The sequence below is a fragment of the Xiphophorus couchianus genome, chromosome 23 (genome assembly GCF_001444195.1).
Source record: "Xiphophorus couchianus chromosome 23, X_couchianus-1.0, whole genome shotgun sequence".
NCBI lineage: Eukaryota > Metazoa > Chordata > Actinopteri > Cyprinodontiformes > Poeciliidae > Xiphophorus > Xiphophorus couchianus.
Window position 1 is genome coordinate 26,412,086 of NC_040250.1, and position 21,853 is coordinate 26,433,938.

The 21,853-nt window shown below is 38.2% G+C and overlaps 1 protein-coding gene across 9 annotated transcripts in view; it reads right to left on the bottom strand.

The window, feature by feature from the left end:
- LOC114139012 (misshapen-like kinase 1) overlaps nt 1-21,853 on the bottom strand; it is a 76,124-nt gene that overhangs the window by 48,902 nt on the left and 5,369 nt on the right. For 8 of the 9 annotated variants that reach the window (XM_028008610.1, XM_028008611.1, XM_028008617.1 and 5 more), the window contains exons 3-7: nt 10,823-10,879; nt 6,362-6,487; nt 6,115-6,225; nt 810-900; nt 592-722 (exon numbers count right to left, since the gene is read on the bottom strand). In XM_028008610.1, the coding sequence (XP_027864411.1) occupies nt 592-722; nt 810-900; nt 6,115-6,225; nt 6,362-6,487; nt 10,823-10,879 (516 nt within the window). Of the gene's footprint in view, nt 1-591; nt 723-809; nt 901-6,114; nt 6,226-6,361; nt 6,488-10,822; nt 10,880-17,510; nt 17,591-21,853 lie in introns of all 9 variants that reach the window. The other variant, XM_028008616.1, reaches the window with a different exon arrangement.

Below are 21,853 nucleotides of genomic sequence, written 5' to 3' on the forward strand. Positions count from 1 at the left end.
GATTTCTGAAACTGAAATCTCACTTCTAGAAATGAATCAGTGGATTCACTGAAACAAGAAATATGATTTAAATTCTTTGTAAGTGAGACAAAATGATACAAATATAAAACTGAAACCACAGATTTACATACATCAGGTGACAATGCCTAAGTGGGTGTAGTAGCTGTTTTGCAAAGGTTGTGGGTTTGATTCTTGCTTTCTCTTGTCACATGTAAATGTGCCTTTAGCCTCAGTTTAATATCAGACAGTGAGAAAAGATTGTATCTTTTTGCATCTAATAGATCAGAGGAAAACAAGACTTTACATAAATAATTAGATTAAAACTAACTTGGGGGTTGTGCGTCATGCCCAGGGGCACATCAACAAGTGACAAGCTGGAATCAGACCCACAACTTTCTGATCTCAAGACAACAGCTCTACACACCGAGAAACAGCTGCAACTTAGCTGTTGCCGTCGGCTCCAAATCTTTTATTTTATTTTTTTCACTGTTTGCTGTTTGTAAGGAGCTGATTCTCCACTGGAGTTTTGCACTACAAAAACATTTTCAAAATTTCTGTGCTGTGTTCTGTTTGCGTTGAAAGAAAAGTTACTCTGTAGTCGTAGGTGGCGTCCGGATTCTCGTCACAGGCGATGACCTCTGGAGCCATCCAATAGGGAGTACCAATGAAAGTGTTCCTTCGACCAATCGTCTTGTCCAACTGAGCCGAGACTCCAAAGTCAACTGGAGTATGAAAATATGAGAAATCATCAAGGAAATACTCTTATACTCCCTCGTTAGTACTCTGCGTCTTGCTGCGTTCTGTCTTACCCAGTTTGACCTCGGCGTTCTCCGTGAGCAAAACATTTTGTCCCTTTATGTCTCGGTGGATCACATGATGAGAGTGAAGATGGGAAAGACCCTGGAAGACAAAGACGTCCACAATGAGCGCGCCCGTTCACGGACGAGTCAGATGACTCGCAAGTATGAAAGTGGCAAACACTGGCCGTCAAAGAACGTCTTCGTCACATGCCTGGATTCATACAGACCCGGATTGTCAGATTTGTGGCGCAACTGTAAACATTCTTACTGTAAGGAACATATATTATGCCTCTTTTAACAAATGACTGTAATTTCCTGGGGTAAGAATATAATGACTTTGGCTTTAGTCAGTCAAAACAACAAGATTACACATTGGAGCTCTCTTCTATAAACAGTCTTTGGAGCCATTTCCTGTCTAACTTTGATTTAAGAGAAACACTCCTGTCTTTGTATAACATTTAGATTTATATATATTTGTATATATGTATAAATTTTGTTGGACGATAAGTAGTCCCAGAAATTATTGCAATAAATAATAGTGTTGTAATTTTGAGATAATTTTCAAGAAATAATAATAATGGTAAGGCCATAATAGTACAAGAACACATTCACAAAGATCAATAAACTTTAAATTCTAATGAACATTAAACACTGGAGCTGGAAAACATTTTAAATAAACAAATAAATAAATGAATAAATAAAACAGGACCAACAAATAAAATAAATGATGGAGTCTCTGTAAACTAAATTGTCCCTTAAAAAAAGAGATAGTTGAGACCAAACCCCCAGATTAAAGAGTTTTATCGTCCAGTTTTTGGTAGGAAGAGAGAGATAAAAGAGAAAAACGATAAATCGTGCAAATGGACATTTCTGAGCTTGTCTTAATTTGTCATGCAATAAAAATATGAGTCACAATCAGGTTGTTCATTATAGTTTTTCATGTTGCAACAACAAAAATAAAGGTAATATAATATGAGGGGTACGCCGATTGCAGTTTTCTGGCAGATCACCAAGCTATTAAAAGTCTGACCTGCCGATTACCGTTATTGATTTCCTTTTTCTTTTTTCTTGAAAAGTTGCTAAATGCAGGGACAAAATTGCTAAGTTTGCAACAATGGGGCAGGTAGTGCTAACCATGTATGTGCAGATGTGACCCGATGGGTCTGAAATAGAAGCAAAAAACATTACATTACAAACATTAACATTGCAATTATACACAACTTTGTCTAAGAAAATTCCATAAAAATACACTAGAGGTTATGAAGTTGGAAATTGGAAAGAGATATTGATGAAACTTTTGAACGTTCTGCAAATGGACATAATAAAAAGCACACCTCTTTAAAATTTCTAGTGTAGTGACTGTAAAAATGCAAATGCAAAATGTACTAAGTTTTTCACAAACCTTCTCTCTTCATATAACAATTATTGACATTGTGGAATTAGGGCTGTGGTTTTGTAGCGACCACATTCTAGAGGATAGATGATAAAACATAGCATTAATGCAGAGTGTGCTCTATTTTAAACATGCCTGTGCTTACATAATGAAATATCGGGAAACTGACACGATTTAGAGATTATTTAGAGTTTTAGGAGAAAAAGAAAATCGGCCACAGTAAATATTTCTTTTTTTCCTAATAGGTCTCTTCTAAATGCTAAAGTGTTCAAGTTGAGAACGTCTCCTAGTTGCTTAGTGTCAGAGCACACACACTTCTGGGTCCTTGCATTCTTGCTTCTTCAAAGGAGGTTAAATAAACAGAGGAAGTGAGTCCTATTTCAGACAATGACGCTATGTCAGACCGTAGTGTCTCTATGTGTGTGTGTGTGTGTTTGTGCGCGGGCGTGCGCGTGTGTGTAGGGGTGTATGTGTGAGGGGATGTTGTGATATTGAAACAATCAGGAGACAGCGTGGCTGACTGCAGCTCAGAAAATACTGGCCACTGTCCAGATTTCTTTTGTGTCCCCTACAAAATTCTAAACACTAAAAATAAATATCCCAGTTTTATTCTCGTTCTTGACAGAAGCACAATATCATCAGCGAAGAGATTTATTTGAACTTGGCTCAGGCGAGCTGAAGGATAGCTAGGTATGCTAATACGGTCACAAACTCAAAGAGAGACCACAGAAAGCAGTTTTTCTTAAAATCTCATCATCTCCTAAACAACCTTATGCTTTAAACCAGTGGTTCTCAAATGGGGGTACGCGTACCCCTGGGGGTACGTGGAGGTACTGCAGGGGGTACATGAAGCTTTTCAAAATATCTTTAAAAAATCAGCAGGCTCCTCATAATAAGTCTTGGGATCAAATCAAATGTTCATTGCAAAGTGATTAAAGTGCAATCTTCTTTTTTTTTTATCCTAAAAGAGGTAACGTTTATTTTTTTTGTGAGCAAATCTTTATTTATTAAGTTAATTTATTTTGTAAACAAAATATAATTTATTTATAATTAAATTACAGATTTATTTCTGTGAACATATTTTAGTTATTTATGTATATAATGTATATAATTTTGTACCATTAAAGAGACCAATATAAATTAGCAGCGTTTTGCATATTTCAGTTTTGACTGGTTTTATACCTTCCTGGTGGTCACCGTCTTCTGTTTTTCTTTTTTGTTTAACCATGCAATGTTTGCAAAATGGATGTATTTGTCAGGTTCACTGATATAAATTGTTTGGCTTTAATAAATCAGACAGTGATTTTACAGCACTGTACCTCTTTTTTATTCCAAAAATGTTTTGCCCGTGTCAGGGGGTACTTGACTAAAAATATATTTTTAAGGGGGTACATCACTGAAAAAAGTTTGAGAACCACTGCTTTAAACTGTCCAGTTAAGTATGAAAATGAAAAATAAAACTAACTATTTGGATATTTTTGCAGGACACTGAACTTTAAGAATTAGAGTAGCACCGATGTAAAGAGTCGCTGTGGAAAGAGGAACTGCATTAAAAGCATCTTTAGTTCCCTGGTATACACAAAACTGGGATGAAACACCAAAATACAAATGATTGATATGAGTCATAAACAACAGCTAAAGCAAAGCTTAAATCTAGTTGCAGATACAAAAATCACATGACCTGTTGGGAATTTTTTTCAGAATGGGTAAACGGTGTAACTGTATCTCAGTCTGCTCAGCAATTCATGCTTGGAAATGTGGATTATGTTACACTTCCTTTGTAAATGTGTGAACACTTGTGATTTAAATGGATCAAAGCATTTAGAAAAAGCATTACCAAGTGCTTGTCGCAGTTTATAATACAGCTTTTTAACATACTGACAAAACACATAAGCACATACATTGCAAATTAAAATGTGGAATCAACAGTGGATGTGGTGCTTTACTCTACAGCTCAATAACAATGCATTGAAAGTGGTGTACATATTCATAATTGTGGCAGAGCCATCTGTCATATCAAACCACAAACTAACAATAAAACAGACTGAATCAAGCTACAGTGTATAGCCAAGTTAGCCACACGTTTGCTATGAAACATTAGAGCCTGTACTGCCACTTTTTGGTGAAGCTAATCCTGATTAATGGAAATGTGTGTGATCAAGCTAATTTTTGGCAACTTTTTCATATTTTACTTCCAGTTGGCTTTGCTTTCTATTCAAATTTATTCGGCTCATTGAAGTTTATGCAAAGCTTTCTTAAGCCCCTCAGACAGCTTTTACTACTTCAACACCTTAAAATAAGCAATAAGCAATACTTTATTTTGTGTTTTAGCCATTCTGTTAGATATTTGCTGATATGCTTAAAATCATTTTCCTAAACATCCTGTTAGATGACTAGTTTCATTCAACCTTCAGCTTCTTACACTGACACCAGAATATTCGGATACACAGAGAAGCAAAAACAAGCCCGTCACCATTGTGCTTGAGAGTTGGTATGAGGTGCCGGCACGCACACCCTCTTTAAGGTGCCTCCAAAAAATGTGGCTGCCCCTTACAACCAATCATCTCAATGTTGCTCTCAACTACCCAGTGACCGTATTTCAGAAGGATTTGGCTTAGTTTTCAAAGAAAACTTTACAACCGTTTCTTGGACGTCCACCTTGGCGAAGATTGACAGCGGCGATAACTGCTGAAAGCTATGACGCCATTGTTTGGAAATGACATCTTGGCCTTTCCCAGACTGATAGGCAGCAACAACTGCTTCCTGAAGTTGTCTTTCCCTTTTGGCATTGTCTTAAGATGGACCTGAACACTACAAAACGGTCAAATCCAAAACTTTGCAGCCCGCTTGTGCTATTTCATTCCTATGGAAGCAGTAAGCATCAAACTCCGTCTTGGACCTTTTCTTTTTGGGAAGAAGTTAGAAGTTGGTTGGAATCTGACCATTTTCCACCTGACCTGCCCTGACCAGCTGGTCGGAAACAAAATATTCCCCTTTTCTTTCCCTATCAGTGAACAGATTGGATCTAAGCACTAACAAGAATCCTCTCCAGTGTGCAAGTTGTTGGTGTGGAAAGAAGAGTCACTGTTGGAGAATCGCTGAGGTGTTTTAAAATGAGGTCAGATTAAGTAAGAAAGGAGGCTATTTTTAAGGAAACCATATTCTTTAAGGAGAAATCCTTGTTTATTTTTGCTGTAACAAGAGAGAATTAGACAGGCCAAGAGTCATCTCACTCTTTCGCCATTTCAAATTTCTATGGCTATAGCAGTTCTGTACCCCATTTTTGGTGATTAAAAAGAAGAAGTCTCCCAAACCTTGGACAAACCTTGACAACATTAGGCTGAATTTATAAGAGGAGTGAACTGATCGTGACCCAAGCATAAGATGCTAAAGATATTTTAAAATGCAAACTAAAAATCCTTGTCGTCATTTTTTATTTTTTTCCTCTAAAAATGCTTATATCTCCCTATTTTAATATTTCAAACTCCAAATATACCTAAATATGCATTAATACGCAAAATGGAAACCATCTTAGCACTGCTACTACAGAAGCTAATAATTAAAGTCGTCCTTGTCTCTGCTTCTGGCGGTTCAGCCAATCAGCGTCAAGCAAAATAAATGGTGCTCCTGGATTGGCTGCTTTGCAGATGCCAGCCAATAGTCTGTCAATCAGCATTGTGCCAAAGTATTTCAGCTTGAAGGTTAAACAGTTAACCTGTCCATTGTATATCATTATACAACTGCTCATCATTACCTAAACATTACTAAGGAATTCGTCATATCATTAGGTCCTGATACCAAAAGGCCATAACTGTAGGCTGCACTGGATATTTACAACTAACAACACATTAGGGCTCACCAGGCTCTTTCTATACAAGGCAGTTATGATTACATAAATGTGTGTTTTGCTCTGTTCCTTACCCTTAGCACCTCTCTGCAGATGTAGGCAATCCAGTCCTCTTTCAAACAGTTTCCTTTAGTCTTTTTCACCAAGTCTGTCACAGAGCCAGCGCCACAGTACTCCATCACTAACTGAAGAAGCAAACAATTTAATGGTTAGTAGTGCTACGTTTCTGCCACATTTATGGAAAGCTCTAAATATCGGCGTCTTTAAACAAACAGAATGCTCGGAACATGAAATATTTTTCAACTATTCCAGTTTACGAACCCAAAGTTGGTGGTCCTGTCCCGCAGGTCCTTTTTTAATGAAGGCACCATAATAAGTAGCAATGTTTCTGTGATGGGAATAACTCTTCAGCATATTAATCTCCAGCTTTATCTCCTCCTCTTCTTCCTACAGACAAAACACCCAACAAAAGAGAAAATATTAAAGACAGCACAAGTTTTGTCAGTGCGGCCAACAATGACAGCAGACAGAAATAACTCAGAGTATGAACAATTAACACAACAATAAGCAATGTTTTGGTTTTAAACTCACTTTACTGGTTTACAACATAAGGGATGATAATAGAAATGTCTTATAACTTCTCCAAGTCAATGAACCCCTAAGTTGTCCACTGCAATGAAGGAGATCATGGGAAATGAGAAGAGACATATGAATGGTAGGGGAGCTGGAGGAGTCGGACTTTTTTCCAAGTTCCTGCCTGCTTTTAAATCTCCACACAGACACCAGAAAATGACAGGGCAGAGTGGGAACTTTCGCCGCTATCTGAAACAACAACAACAACAAAAGAAAGCCCCTTTGCCTCCCGCCTGACTGTGACTGCCGTCTGCGTGCACAAGTGTGAGTCAGTGTGCGATGGCAGATAATAGACAGGCATTTCCACAGATTGTCTGTAGCAGACCAGCAGAGAAATCATTAAAAAAAAAAGTCCACAGGAAAAGTCCAACTCGTTGATGATGAAAATGTGCATGTGAACTGTTCTGTGCGAGTTCATGCTTCACCAGCAAGTGGTCCCAAGTTTGGCTTCATGTTCACAGTTTAACTTCAAAGTTCAAACATGCACCGATATAGAGGTCAAGTTAATGGTCTTTTATAATGAAATAAAAGCTGTAAATACAAGACAAAAAGGCTGCCAGAGGTCGGTGAATTAAACAATTCATCAACAAAGTATCAACTATTTGTAGTTTTGTGTCTCCCAGCTTAGCTTTGGCCACAGCTGCTTTGCTCCAAATATTTATTTCAATGTAGACATTTCACATAAAAAAAAAAAAAAAAAATCTGCATTTACAAAAACTCTGATTCCATTTTAAAATGCTGCAATACCAGTGCTGTATTATGCACCAAAGTCGCCATAAATGACATCAGATTTCAAAGGCAGGCGACGCTGAGCATGGCTAAAGCTGTGCGAGGTCAAAGATTTTCCCCAAAATAACTCGCTCAAAAAACAAATCCGGATTAAGAGAAACATAAAACTGCTAGAATGTTGTGAGCTGTAAGTCTGACAGTGACACTTTACACATATGATGTAGGCGTCAACATAGTTGGGGGTTTTTTAATGTTGCTTTTCTCCAAGAATGTAAACAAACCGTGAAATCTCAGGTTTACAACATATCAGTGTTATATAGGTATAAACATGACCTCATATTATATTATTTGTGCTCACCTTTCTAAATTTCTATTCTAATCATTTCCAGAAGAAGTTGCTCAGCTGAAATTCAGACTGAGGTTTAAGGCTACGTTTTTAACACGTTGTGATTGATGTGCACCAGGTAACTGTTCTCTCTGCAAAAGAAAATACTGTATATATTTACTATAACTCTTTCTTAATGTCTCTCAGTGCCCAACAGCTTTTCACAACTGAAAAAATTGCCTTTAAATGTCACAACAATGACACGCTCCTCCAGTAATAAACAGTGCCACGAAATGTAAAGCCAAAGAAAACATTAGGGAAAATTATGCCCTGCTGAATGCGTTATGACTTTAAGTCGACATAAAACAAACAAACATTGAATAGTACTTTTATTAAATTTATCTATCCCTTGAGATTGGTTGTTTAATCTGCTAATTATTCTCTCCATTGTTTAGAAAAACATAAAACTGTTTAGTTATTGGGTCTGTCTAACAGAAGATGCAAAAATCATCATCACGTTCATTTTTTTTTTTTTTTGCTAGGCACAGTGACCTTAAACTGTGGCTGCTCAGCTGGAACTTTTAAAACTCAAAAGATTATAATTTGAGATGGTCAGTGTGTGAAATTTTTTACACAAACAAAATGAAAACTTAAAACTTGACATAGGTAAATGCAGAACATATGGTTATGATACTGATAATAATGGATTTCACTGCAGAAAAGAAAGATAAAAACAAGAACAGGTGATTAAACAACATGTGTTTTCATAGTAATGTCTAAACTTTCCAGATGGTCAAATTATCAGGTCGACTGGAATCTGGCCACATTAAGTTATTAAAGATCTAACTGATATCCTTTCATGAACATATTATCCTGATGAGCCGTAAAAATTTTTTATTACAGGTCAAATATGTGTCAAAACGCTTTAGCAGACTTTGTAGAATGCAGCTAACCTGTTTAAGCTAAATGATTTGAATTAGACCATTTGATAAGTCCGTTATTAATGTATTATTACAACAACAACAAAAATACGTCCCACAAAAAAAAAAAGTCAACTCTGTGACATTGAGGTCAAACTGTTGCAAAATGGATTTAGAAAGCCAAATTTGAGCAAACTTAGAAATGGCTGCAAAATTAAATCAGACTTAGTAAAAAATTGACAAAGTTACTTAATCCACATAAATACAAAGATGTGTCAACATGTTTAATTCCAACCTTTTCATAGAGGTGTAATGTATAATCCTGTTCCAATCTGTAAACTCACGCAAAGGTTTTTCTAACCTCAAATTGATTTACTCCACAGCAACTTATTAATATTTCATAATAGCGAAACAACAACGTAACACTGTGGCTTTTAAACTGTAAAGTGAACAGAGCTTTAATATCACAGAGATCTAATAAAAAACTACTTCTGTGTGTAGGGGGGGGAGAAAAAAAAAAGAAACATGAGAAGCATACGGAGAGGAGGAGAGTTGTTCTCGTAATTCGATTTAGTCGGGGAAAGTGCTATATTAAAGAACATTCCAGTTTGATCCGTGTTGTATGTGCGTACTCTGACAGGAGAATTATGAGAGGCTCCCGAGTGGATTGTAAGAGTTCAAATCGCTTCAATGACCTAAGTGAGCAGTGAGTGGAAACACAGAGGAGAAGCCGTCTGTTTGGAGTCGTGACAGAACAATCAGGGAAGTTTTCTGCAGGCTGTTTTACTGGGCTGCTGGTTGTGTCCTCTCGTGACTTTTGGATCTTTAGGGAGTTCAGTTAAAAACTTTAAAGCTTGAGTAAATAACCTGTAAACTGTGAAAAAAAGAAACATATTGAGATAAATGCGGAGTTCTGTACTTGGAAAATGAGATTTGATATTTCTTTTTTTCACTTTTCTTGATTGTTTTTTATGCTTTAAGTATAATAGCACAAAAGGTGTCAAAGAGCGAACGCACTGTCCCACTGGGTCAAGTTTTGGTGTGTCTCTTCTGCCGACTTTTGTCGATCTTCCGAAGATGGAAGTTCATTTCCTTGAGTTCCTGGTTGTCAAATAAATATTAGCTGTGTCAATCAAAAAGTAGGTCAGGCTGCTATCAGTTGGAGACACTCCAACTATTCAGCATGCTGAGGTGTGATTCTTCATCAAACAGACTGTGACGTACAAAGCGCACCATGAGCTTGACTAAAGCTACGATTGGGACATTGCAATGACATTCAAGAAATACTTGCATAAGTTCTGCAGTAGCGACAGATATGTGTGGAATTTATTGCATCTTAGAATGTTCAATACAGCAAAATTGGCCATGTGTCCAAAAATAAATAAATAAAAAATCTGTGGTTGTCTTTCTTATGCCTAGTTCACGTGACAAGTTTATAAAATTGTCGTTTGATTATTAAAACCTGACAGGCCACACACTTAATGATAAAAAGTCTTATATATAGCAGGTTTGGTTGTACAGTGCGTGGCGTACAACCAAACGGTAGGAGCAGCACAATGCACACAAACCAATTTCACTCATCAATAATCAGGTATCAGACACAAAGTCCCGAAAAACAAGTTTAACACAGAAACAAACAATAGAAAAAAACACCTTAGATGTCTGCTGGACTTTCTGGTGCGACATGGTAGTTGTTTTGTTGTCTTTGTTAAGAATTCCTCTCTGTGATTCTCGTGTGTCCGCAGGGGCCACCGAACACATTGCAATATCGGGCCAAGACAATCCAACACGTTGAATATCTCTGATTTTAGATTGGGGCGGATCAGAACACTCTTCAAACACTACACATGGCAGGAAGATGTCTACACAAGGCACTCCGATTAGCCACCAGGCTAAGCGGAGTGTCCTTAAGGTTGTCAGAAGAGGGAAATCGGGACAAAATTTGGCATTAAAATTGCAGTGTCAACTAGGCATCAACTGGTGAACAAATTGAGTATGCTGCAGTCTCAATTATGTAGGAAGACAATGATGGAGCATTATATACCAAAGGTAAAGTACCCTGGATTCCTTCATATTGATTTTTTAAGTCTAATAAGGACTAAACGATTTAGGGCCCAGATACTGCAAGGATACAAAGAGAATTTGCAGCAAGAGTAAAAGCAGTAAAACAGTTACCTCTGTGACCTCCATGACTTTGATAGCTGCCAGCTGACCAGTCTTGACATGGCGACCCTGGTGGAAAAACGTAAAGAAGCAGTTAGCATCCCAACCAGTTTAACCACATGGGCATCATACAAAAACGTACAAAAATGACAGTAAAAGCCCACAGACCAGAGAAACTCTTGTTGCTGCGACGCCGAGACATAAAAGACAAATCTACCCGAGCCAATTCCAGATCTAACAGTCAAACATGTTCACATTCCCTCACACACAGCCACACATTACACTGTCTTCGAGAAAACACTCAGCCTGTGATGTAATTCTCCATTCACCCCACTGTCTGCCTAACTTCATTTTCTCTTGGGAGAGCCAGTCAGAAAGAATAAGACGTGACATAAGAGGAGAGTGAAAAAAAGTAAGCAAAGAGGACCGGAGCTGTAAAGGGCAGTCAGGTGAAAAGGGCGAAATTGAAAACCGTGTCAAGACTCAAGGCTGTGATGTATGGAAAGTCTATGAAATATACACAAAAGGATAACAACTAGCCAATTGGTCAGGACAGATTAAACTGATCTTGTGTGAAAGCCAAACACAAAGTTGCACATCACTGTGAGGTAAAAGGAAAACAATAACTGGTTTCAAGATTTTTGTTTTCTTACAAATGCCAATATAAAATGGTACGGCATTTTTGTATGAAGTCAGCTTACTCTCAAATTCCTACTCCTAAAACCAGAACTTCCACTTCACAGTTACATACCAAAGTGTGTCGAGAATCCAAACAAAATACAATGAAATCTGCATTTTTAACAATACAAAATATGAGAACGTTTAAGAGGAATACATATGTTCAAAAGGCACTGCACATCTTCTGTACTTCTACGAAACCAATCCCTTCCTCAAAGTGTTTGCAGAGACTTTCTCTTCATGACAAAATATTACATTTTGTCATTTATTTTCATAATAAAACATATTTAAATAATTGCATTAAATAAATGCAACCGACAACTACAGAGTTTGAAACTTAGCAGTGCAAACGTTCATTTGTAGATTCTCGGATCTACAAAGGAACGTAGCATTTGCGACAGCATTTTGAAATCGCTGTGTCCGGGTTCAACATATCCTCATCAGAGACGTCCACAGAAGCTTCCCAGATTGTAATCTGAACGGTTCATGGTCGCCCAGTTTCTCAACAGTCACAGCTAGTCTGTTTCCGTAAAGGATCATTGCACTGATGGAAAAGTTAAAAAAAAAAAAAAAAAAAAGAAAAACATTGTCTAAAAGTAGTTGCAGATGTAGAAATGTAACTCAATAACCACATTTTTGTTCAACTTTTATTAAAAAAGTTAACATTTTTGTAATACTGAGAAATATTACATGTTCTAACAAAGAGCTCAAGGATAACAAATTAAATAGCAGGTACTATAAAAATAACACATGAACAGATGCCAACTGATAATGTTAATTTTGAGCTGATTTGTAATAACACAATAACAATAACACAGTAATAACTAGTGTAAACCCCTAGAGTTACAATTTCCAAAAAGGAGGGCAAAACACATACTTCTTCAGTTCTCATAGTGTAAAAATAATATTCCCTATGACTCGGTCTATACCATGCATTGTGCTTCAAGATAATCCAAAATGTTGTTATACTGCCAACACGGACGCTTAGGGAATTAAAATAATTATTTTTGTAGCTAAAAGATAGCCTCAAATTCATACACTCACTGACTAAAAAGGCTCAGCTTTAATTGTCATTATGCAGCAGTTTGAGATTTACATGTCAAGTGCATTACAAATAAAATGTTATTATTAGTGCTATTAATCACTGAGAAAGAGTAGAGGATATGAAATAAAACTGAATTAAATGGAGAATGCATTGAATGCTCCTGTGACTGCATGGCGGTGACTAAAACGTCACATCAACTGGATAACAGAGCGGGAAGCAGAAGCACTGATCTCATGTCAGCACGGAGGGATCTGTCCTTTGGCCTGGATGCAAGCAGGGATTCACTGGGAACTGATTCAGGTGTTGTATCTCCCACAGCAAGTCAGCCAGAGAATGCTGTAACTGGATGTCTGACAGATTGACACAGATTTCGACAAGGGAGCGATTTGGGGGACCTGCCTGGTCACTGGAAGACTTCAGAATGTCTCAGGCTGGCTGCAGACATAGATAGTCATGTGTGGATGTCGAAGGCTCACATCGGGGAGCTGTTTCAGATCAGATGAGACATAAGGAAACAGGATGTCACTAACACTGAACTGCGCTGTCTGGGTGAATCCCTTCAAGAGGTCATACTCTAAAAGTACCTCGCATCATGATGCCAGGAATAAAACGGGGAAAAGTGGCTCTGCAACACCGGTAGCATTGGTCCTAGAACTTGTTCTACATATTCCATTTCTTGGCAGATAGTATAATCTAAACCCAGTATTGGTCTGCACATTTACCAAACTACACCCAAATTAGATAAATTCCTTTGGAGTGCTAATATTTCTTGTCAGCATTAGAGTGGTGTTACTGTGCAGAAATTTATTTAGTTAAGTAAAGAATTAAAACTCTCCTATTTAGGATTTCGTCTTGTACCAAGAGTTGAAGAAGGCACGTTGGAGAAGCTAGCAGTAGCATTGGGACTGTTTTTCATTCACCCAGAAAGGCCTATGACAACCTCTATACATGAAATCATCAGACTGGTCATTTAGGTAATCTTAAGACAAAGTCATCTAGAAACAATATGCTCACTTTTTGACTCATTTTGTGCAAATATGAATGGAAAAATCTGTGACCAGAATCTGATAATTGGCTGGTCAGAAATTCAAACATCTGACCAGTGAATGCACCACACCCAAACACTATCAAGTAACATTAAAGAACCAGAATCAACTTTATTGACCAAGATATTGAGCGCAAACAAAGAATTTGACTTCAGTTTTCAATTGTTCAAGGAATACAGACATAAAGTGTAAAAATATAAACATTAGAGGGAATAAAATAAGAATAAAAACAATATGTACATGTATTTGAAGTCATTCACAAAGAAAGAAAAACAAGGACTGTTGTGACAGTGGAAATAAAACAACACTCTTCAGTGTGGAAGTCAGAGGAAGAACACAAGGTGTAAGATGCTACTTGAAAAAAAACCACACATTTTTAAGAAGCCATGTCCTGGTTTTATTTAGACCACTACCACATTTTATTGGCTGTTGCTTATTTCACCCTATAAACTTGCACAAAAAAAAGAAAACAAGCACAACCTGAACATATCATGTAAATCCAAACGAAAAGGGATGCTCTGACAAGCTTCACAATAATACTGCTCATAATAAAACTTGCTGAAGCAGCAAATTCAAAACAGTCAGTCCTCCATCCAACCTCCTTCCTCCCCCCCAAAAAACCCTCTCACAATCATCCCTCTTTGGTATTGAATGAGAAATCACTTACACAAGGCCCACTGACCCCTGGGTGTGTTGTGTCCTCCATTCAGTCCCCAGGCGGAGGACACTGTCCCCATAACGGCGAAGGATTAAGCCGTGGAGGCAGCCACTGGCCTGACCGTGATAAATAAAGACATGCCCTTCCTGTCCAGCCAGACTCAGCCATGTCTGCTCGCAGCCACCGCAGCTGACACAGACTTTAAGTGTCCTCCTCTCAGCCAAGCCACTGATTAACAACGCGACTCAGACGCACCCTCGGTAAAATGGCTCTCTATCGGAATTAATTGGAGACAGTTTCTCGCTCTCTGACACTGAAATCCTGCAGTGTCAGACGGGCAGAGTCGTGCACACACACTGCGGTAGCCTGCACACTGTTGAATTAAGACACAATTACGTTTCCCCTTGCTTCCCGTCGTTATTCACATGCGCAAACAAGATGGCAGAATGAGGTAATGCAGTGAAGAGAGCATTGGTGAAAAGGTTACTACAATATATTCCCACATAATGCTAATTAGATACAAGATGTCTCCAGTGAACAAACCCCAAATGAGAGAAACTCCTGCTGTTTCTGTCTGGAAGTTTTAATATTCTGTCTCACTGCTAACGAGATGCAAATCTCCATCTCAGCCTTCCTCTGATCTGACCTCCTTCACGCCTGTTTGTTATTTAGCTACATAACGTGTACTCTGTGCCCTGACGGACTGACTGACTTATCGACTCCTCTCTGCTAACTGATTGTAGGAATGAAGCTTTCCAAAGAGTCCTTGCTTGCTTGTAATGCTCTGTGTGTACTTGCTCATCCGTCTCTGTGATAAATGTGACTTTTACACCTTTGGAATGAGGACATTTTTCATTGCGAAACAGAGCATCAGAGGGTCCTCGGACTTTGTCTTGGAGTTCAAGTCAAATTTTTATTTGCTCTTCTATCACCCGTTTGTCATACAACTGACTATTCACCAGGGTTGTTCTGCACAGCTTTCTCAACAGGTTGTCAAGGTGTGAGGTCTACTGTAGATTAGCTTTCCAATGTGTTGCTAAAGGCATTTTCATTCAACATTCATGAGCAAATGTCAAGGGCAGCTTGGTCTATAGACCCGACCCGGTAGATGAAGAAACAGCTGACATTATGGCAATCATGTCTGAGGTGGAAGTTAGGAAAGCGATGTTTGGACCAACTCAGCTTCCAACTTTTGGGAATTTTATATGCTTAATTGAGGGTGAATACAGCCTGGAAATAGAAGCAAGTTTCTTATCCAGACCCGGAAAATAGCCAAATCAAATTCCATGCCTTCCCATACTTTTCAAGATTGTGTCTGAGGCCTTCTATTTGCACAGCATGCTATGTGTAAATTGCAAAAGAAGCTTCAGAAAAGAGCAAAACTCTCATGTGAAAATGAAAAAGTGAGCAGAAAAATATCTAATATCAACTCTCTTTTGATACCCAGTCTTAGGAGCAACAAAAGTGACCCAAAACAAACAAACAAAAAAACTCTGGTAGATTTCTTTTCAGTTAATTTTTTGTCAAGTCTAGTTTGGCTTTTAACTACAGACGCACCGACATGAAAATTTGGGCCCATATTGATATCTGATATTACCTTCGCTGCTGATAGTCAATATTTACCATCATCATATAGATCATATACATTGATCTACACTTTCGACATGGTGAAAAAATGACCAAACACCTGAAATTGCATGTGATCATGTGACAGACCATCTTTGTCACATGATCACATGGTCAGCCTCACCCTCCGGAAATACTAACACAAATGGCAACAAGTACAAAACAAATGACGATTGTTAATGCTGACCCAATACCGATATGTAAAAAAAAAATATATATACTAACATCGGTTTTAATCCCATGATACACCTAAGTGACCATAAGTTATGAAGTCATGAAAGACGAAACTTTTAGATTATCTTTTGCAGAAATACTTTTCGAAGCCACTTCTTTCTCCACTTCACAATTACATGCTACTTTGAGTTGGCCTATCCCATAGAGCCCCACTGAAACACTTTTAAGGTTGCGGTTGTAACATGGCATAAATGGGAAAAAGTCAGCACATTTAATAATTGTTTTGGCATTTGAAAGTATAGTAAGGAGGTCATTTACCTCTATAGGACTTCTATGAATTCTTGCTGCAAATTTACCCAGGAGCAATCACTGCCAACCATACCTCCAAACCCCAAGAGGGAGAGGAGGAGGAAAGGAGCCAACTCTCTTTCCTGCTCGTTTTCATCGGCCTCTCTCTACCTCTTCCTTCCTTTAGTGCTTGCTGTCTCTCTGCCTTTCACCTTTGCCTTCCTTCCTCTCCCCCTCTTATCACTTTCCTCCCCATTTTTCTCCCATTGTCTCTCCCTTTCTTCACCTCTAACAACCACAAACGCTGCCCAGACTACGTCTCCCTCTGCGTCCCAACTTCCAACCACCAACACCGCTGCTCGGTTTTGAAACCCAGATGTCATTTTAAACCTGTAGGTATCTTGTAACAGCAGAATTACACACGTTTTTCTGCACTGCATGAATATTTGGGCCTTTCGGTGTGCATGAACACAAATTACAGCTGTTACTGACAAAGTCGGGTTGCAAAACAGGCCCGTCTGCTGGAACGGCCTGGAAAAGGAAAAAGGGAAAAAAAATAATTGTTCTGCAAGCACAACGGAGCATGAGTAAAACGAGGCAGATGATACGTGGACGTGAGGAAGAGGAAGTGTGAGTGATTCACTTTGGAAATGGTATTGAAACCAGCTGCTGGAGAGGTTTTGAGGCTGCGTCAATGTAGTTTGAGGCCGAAGTGAAACTATTCGAGCCACGGCTTTGACCTTTCACACAGCGATGTAATTTCGCCCCAAAAGTGATGAATGCCGCTGGTGTGTTTTTTTGATGGCTCTCGTTCACACAGTTGAGGTCATTTAACGATGCATGCCAATTACACAACCTGGAATTATTTTTAGTTTGCTTCTGCCGCGCTAACTATAAAGGCATTTCTTAAGATCAGAGCTGCAAGTTCAAAGCTTTATTGGCGGTTGTCATTTTCTTCCCACTTAAACCTTCTCTCTGTCTCTCTCACATACACCCCCACACGCCTACACACACACACAAAGATGACTCTATAACCGTGGCTTTGCAGGGAAGTGAAGTTCCTTTTGCAAACACAGAAACGCCCTGTTTCTGGATGTGTGTGATGCTGCTGTGTATGCAGTGAGTAAGAGTTTCATGCAAAATGTATTATAAATGTCTGATGCACCATTGCAACAAGATACATACTTAGGCTGTAACTCTTTCTCCTGAGGCAGCAATGCTGCAGATGGGTTATGAGATGGAATACATTCTCATGTCTGAAGGTCCTAAACACAAAACAAAAAAAAATCAAAACCCCATCTGTTCCAGATTAGTCACTTTCCGATGATGTACTAATAAAGGTTCATCTGCAGAGGTAAGGTATCCAAAATGTTTGTAGAAAAGGCCAGACAGCAGATAATCTGTGCAATAAAGGCGTCGTGTATTAATATCAGGAGGATATTAGGGCTCGGAAGAACTTTATCTGCACTTCCCCTTCAGAAATCTGAGTAGTAGTAGGGTTTTGCTTCTCGTTTCAGGTTCTTTCTAGTTTCAAGTCTGCCAAAAACTACATTGGGTGGAGCGCTGCAGCTCTAAAAGTCAGTAGCAGTTGAAAACCAAGTTTCAATATGATGCAACAACAACAAAAAAAACTGTTTTCTTGAATCATCTTTGCTCTGGAAATGGAGAGATGTTTTTCTATTTCAAAAGTCCCCTAACGCTGACATTTGTATTAGACATGCAACATTCTGAGGGAGACTTATAAAAGAAGAACTTCACCTCCGTCAATGTGCGGCTTTTTATTTTGGGACTGCTGCTGATGTCATGCTGGTTAAGATTTTCATTTCATTCTATCTGTAACCAGTCTCTTGAAACAAGGGGAGGGAAATATGGTCTTAGAGTTTTATTTTGTGTTACTATTGTGATTAACATCATGATAAAAAAAAAAGCTATTGTTTATTTTTTTTTAGGTAACTGTATGGCTGTGACTGCATTACACAACATTTATAGGACCATGAACAAATATTGTTCTTGGGGGGAAGAAAATCTAATTTACAACAGGCTTCTTCAGAAAACCACTTGCTGAAAATAGTGTGATTTATTTAACCAGCCTGGACTTAATAACTGCCTCTAATCATTTTTAGGAATTTATTGATAATTAATAATGCTCTCGTGGAACTAGCAGTGGAGAAAATAGAAAAAATTAGATTTTCGTTGCTACTGTTGGTTTTTTAATTTTTTTTATTTATTGAGACAAGAATAAATACAAATTCTAATCATGATAAGACATTTTTCACAATAAATGACAAATGATATGATATACGGCCAAACTTACTTGAAACCATATGTGGCTTATTATCGAGTGAGAATACTTACAATTAAACATTCACCAGCTTCAGATTGGAATCTTTTTCTGATCAATGAATACACAGACCTACCAGGTCATGCTAATTTTACTGCTCTTCAGAGTGAAAGTTGTTGCTGGAGGAAGAAATCTCCCAGTTGGGTAGTCTCAGTTTCAGTAGGTGGAAGACGTCAGAGGAAGCACAGTGGGTGTAAAAGAAACTATTTTCTTTAGGGAGCCATGTCAGTTGTTCATTCAGGGTGGGAAAACCCAATAGGTGAAGGTCATTTCGCTCCTTCTCCATTCTGAAAACTTTTTTCCAGGTTTTCAGGAAATGTAAAAACAATTTGAAATATTGTCAGGCCTCTGGAAATCTCAGAGCTGTGGCAAAGTTTAGGGCGGCACAATATATCGCAAATTTATAGTTACCACAAAGCTACTGTACGTGACATCCATATTGCAAAGATCAGTCAGGACCGCAATAAGTTGTAGGCAATTATTTATGTACCCTCCATTCCGGTTTTCTGTAGTGTTAAGATATTTGGTGAAACTTATTGTTACTACAGGAAAAGAAACATACTAAGTTGCTTTGATGCTAAAACGGCAGATGTCAGATGGAATCAACCATTTCTATAAAATTGTTTTTGAGATGGAAATGATATTTTTCCCCAAACTTTAACACTTTCAATTATTTATTTATTGTGAGTCAACTCATTATCGCAACATTCATCAATATTATTGCATATTACATCTTCTCCTGATATCATGGAGTCTTGGTTAGTTCAGTGGTTTCCAAAGATTTTCTCGGCCCCCTATGGATTACATTAACATCCCCCCCAAAAAAGAAAAAAAAAATCAACTGGGCCCACACATCATTCAACCAGACATAAACCTAAACACGTATTTTGTTTTCAAACTTCACTGAAGTTTATTTCACACTTCAGGTTGCAACAAAACACACTACAAACCATCTTTACAGTGAAACACTTTTGTGTAACTGTTTTTCTTTTTTTTTTTTTCATTCATCCATACTACTTCCCGCACCCTCACCCCCCTGCAATGGTACTGCGCCCCCCTAGGGTGCGCTCCCCCCACACTTGGGGAACCACTGGGTTAGGGTCTAGGACGTCTAAGAAATACACACCAAGACAACTGCTTACGTTAACTGCACCACGTGTGCTCATTACTAATATGAAATGTTCAGCTAAGTTTAAAAATTCATTCACCACAGTCATTCTGTCATTATTTTTAAAATAGAAAAACCTTGTTTGGCAGCGACTGGACTTAAAATTGGCTAAAATTGGTCTTGATGGGTTAAGGCGATACAAAAAACAGAGATCATAAATGTCTGATTGGTGTATTTCTACTTATAATTTATTTTTAAAAAATAGAGAAATGTCAAAAATGCTGCATCAATGCCACAGAAACCTACATTAGCTTACAGGCAACATATGTCATCTCACGGTATTTTACAAGGCAAACAGATCTGATGTATGTTGAGTAATATAGAATCAGATCATGAAGATAGCAGATTAAGATAAAATTACAACACATCACAGTCAATCCTAGTTATGATACAGTTCAGTCAAATTCAGATAATGCCAAGTGGTAAAAAGTTGTCTATTTAAGGAAGTCAATCCAACTGCACCGAGTCACTGACCTTTCATCAGTCCTCCCTCTTACGTAACCACATGGTGACAGTGGACCGTATTTGCGTCGCATTATTAGCATTTCTCAAAGAGCAGACAGAGAATCACGTTTATAGCAGATGCTTCAACATACTGGACTTCCCTCTGCATGTTGTTGTCTTATCAGAGTGACTCTTGTCCCAGTTCCTGCTGTGCCTCACCATCCTTACACCTTTTGGCATTGTGAGATCAAAGATTCCCTGTGTGGCGTCATGTCTAGCCTCTGTCCTTACAAAGCCATCCTTCAGAGAGGATCAGTTCTTCAACAACAATTACACACAAACAAACCATGGAGTAAATGTGCAACAGATTGAAGTTGAGATGTTACAACCTTTCTTTTGAAATACAACTTGATATCCTGAGAACCCAACGCTGTCGCCTGACTGATTGATTATTTAGTTCATGGTTGAGTTTAAGATGATCTCCACCCGCCTGATTTGCATGGCTGACCTTATCTTCACCAACTCTTGAGTCTTCTGTCTCTAGAGTTTGGGTCTTGCGCTCTTTGTTATCTACCTGCCTATGCAGCAAGCCATGCCAAAAATGATTTAATTCAGATATGCTAATCTCTTCCACAAGGTTAGCACATGCTATGCTGTCTAAGTACCAGTATGTGGCATATGGTCCAACTGTTGTTTCTTTGTAACAACAGTTACAGTTCTCATGACAGTTACGTTTGTGGGCCATAAAATGTCCAGATTTTTGAAGCTTAGGGAGTTTTTTCTTACACACTGCCTGCTTTCTTTTTTTCCACCAATTTTGAGTTTGGTCTGTGAATACCACCTGGCCATGGGGAGGATTGTTTTTTTTAAGCCAGGTAATTCTGACCCATATGTCACTGACTTAAGAAATGTGGATGGTAAGTTGTCAATCTAGGTTGTCTGTGTCTACATATAATAGACAACTTAGCAAAAAACTCCTTCTAAAGTGTTTTTTTTTTTTTTTTTTCCAACCAGCAGTCTATCATAAAGACACAATATATTCCCATTTCTTTATTGGAATCCATAAAAATACCAAAGATAATAACATTTCCAAGAAGTAAAAATGTCTATTTCCCAAAACAGGGTGACTCCCATTGAACTGTAAGCTGAAAAATTGGCCTAGAGTTAATGATCAGCTAAAGTTAAAGCCATTATGGATTTATTTGACTTTTATTTGTTTGTTTTGTTTGTTTGTTTGTTTGTGTGGCTCTGAAGAAAGTATCTTCTGTTAACAAGAAAACTTGGTTAGAACCCAGCTCTCTCACTCCTCATGTCAAGGTGTTTCTGGAGAAAAGAACAAACACTGAACTTCAACTTGTCCTTGATCCTCTGATGTGTTTCAAAAAAAAGGTCTTACAGAGCGTTTAAAAGTACAGATTAGAATGTGCAGTGTAAATATCCTTGACGAATGAAACATTGAGTGCCCAGACAAACTTAAGAAGCCCTGCACAAATGTAGTTCATTGCTCATCTTCTTTGCTGCTCCTCCTGGCCAATTACCTACTTTACCTGGCAAAAACTGATAACCATCCCTAGT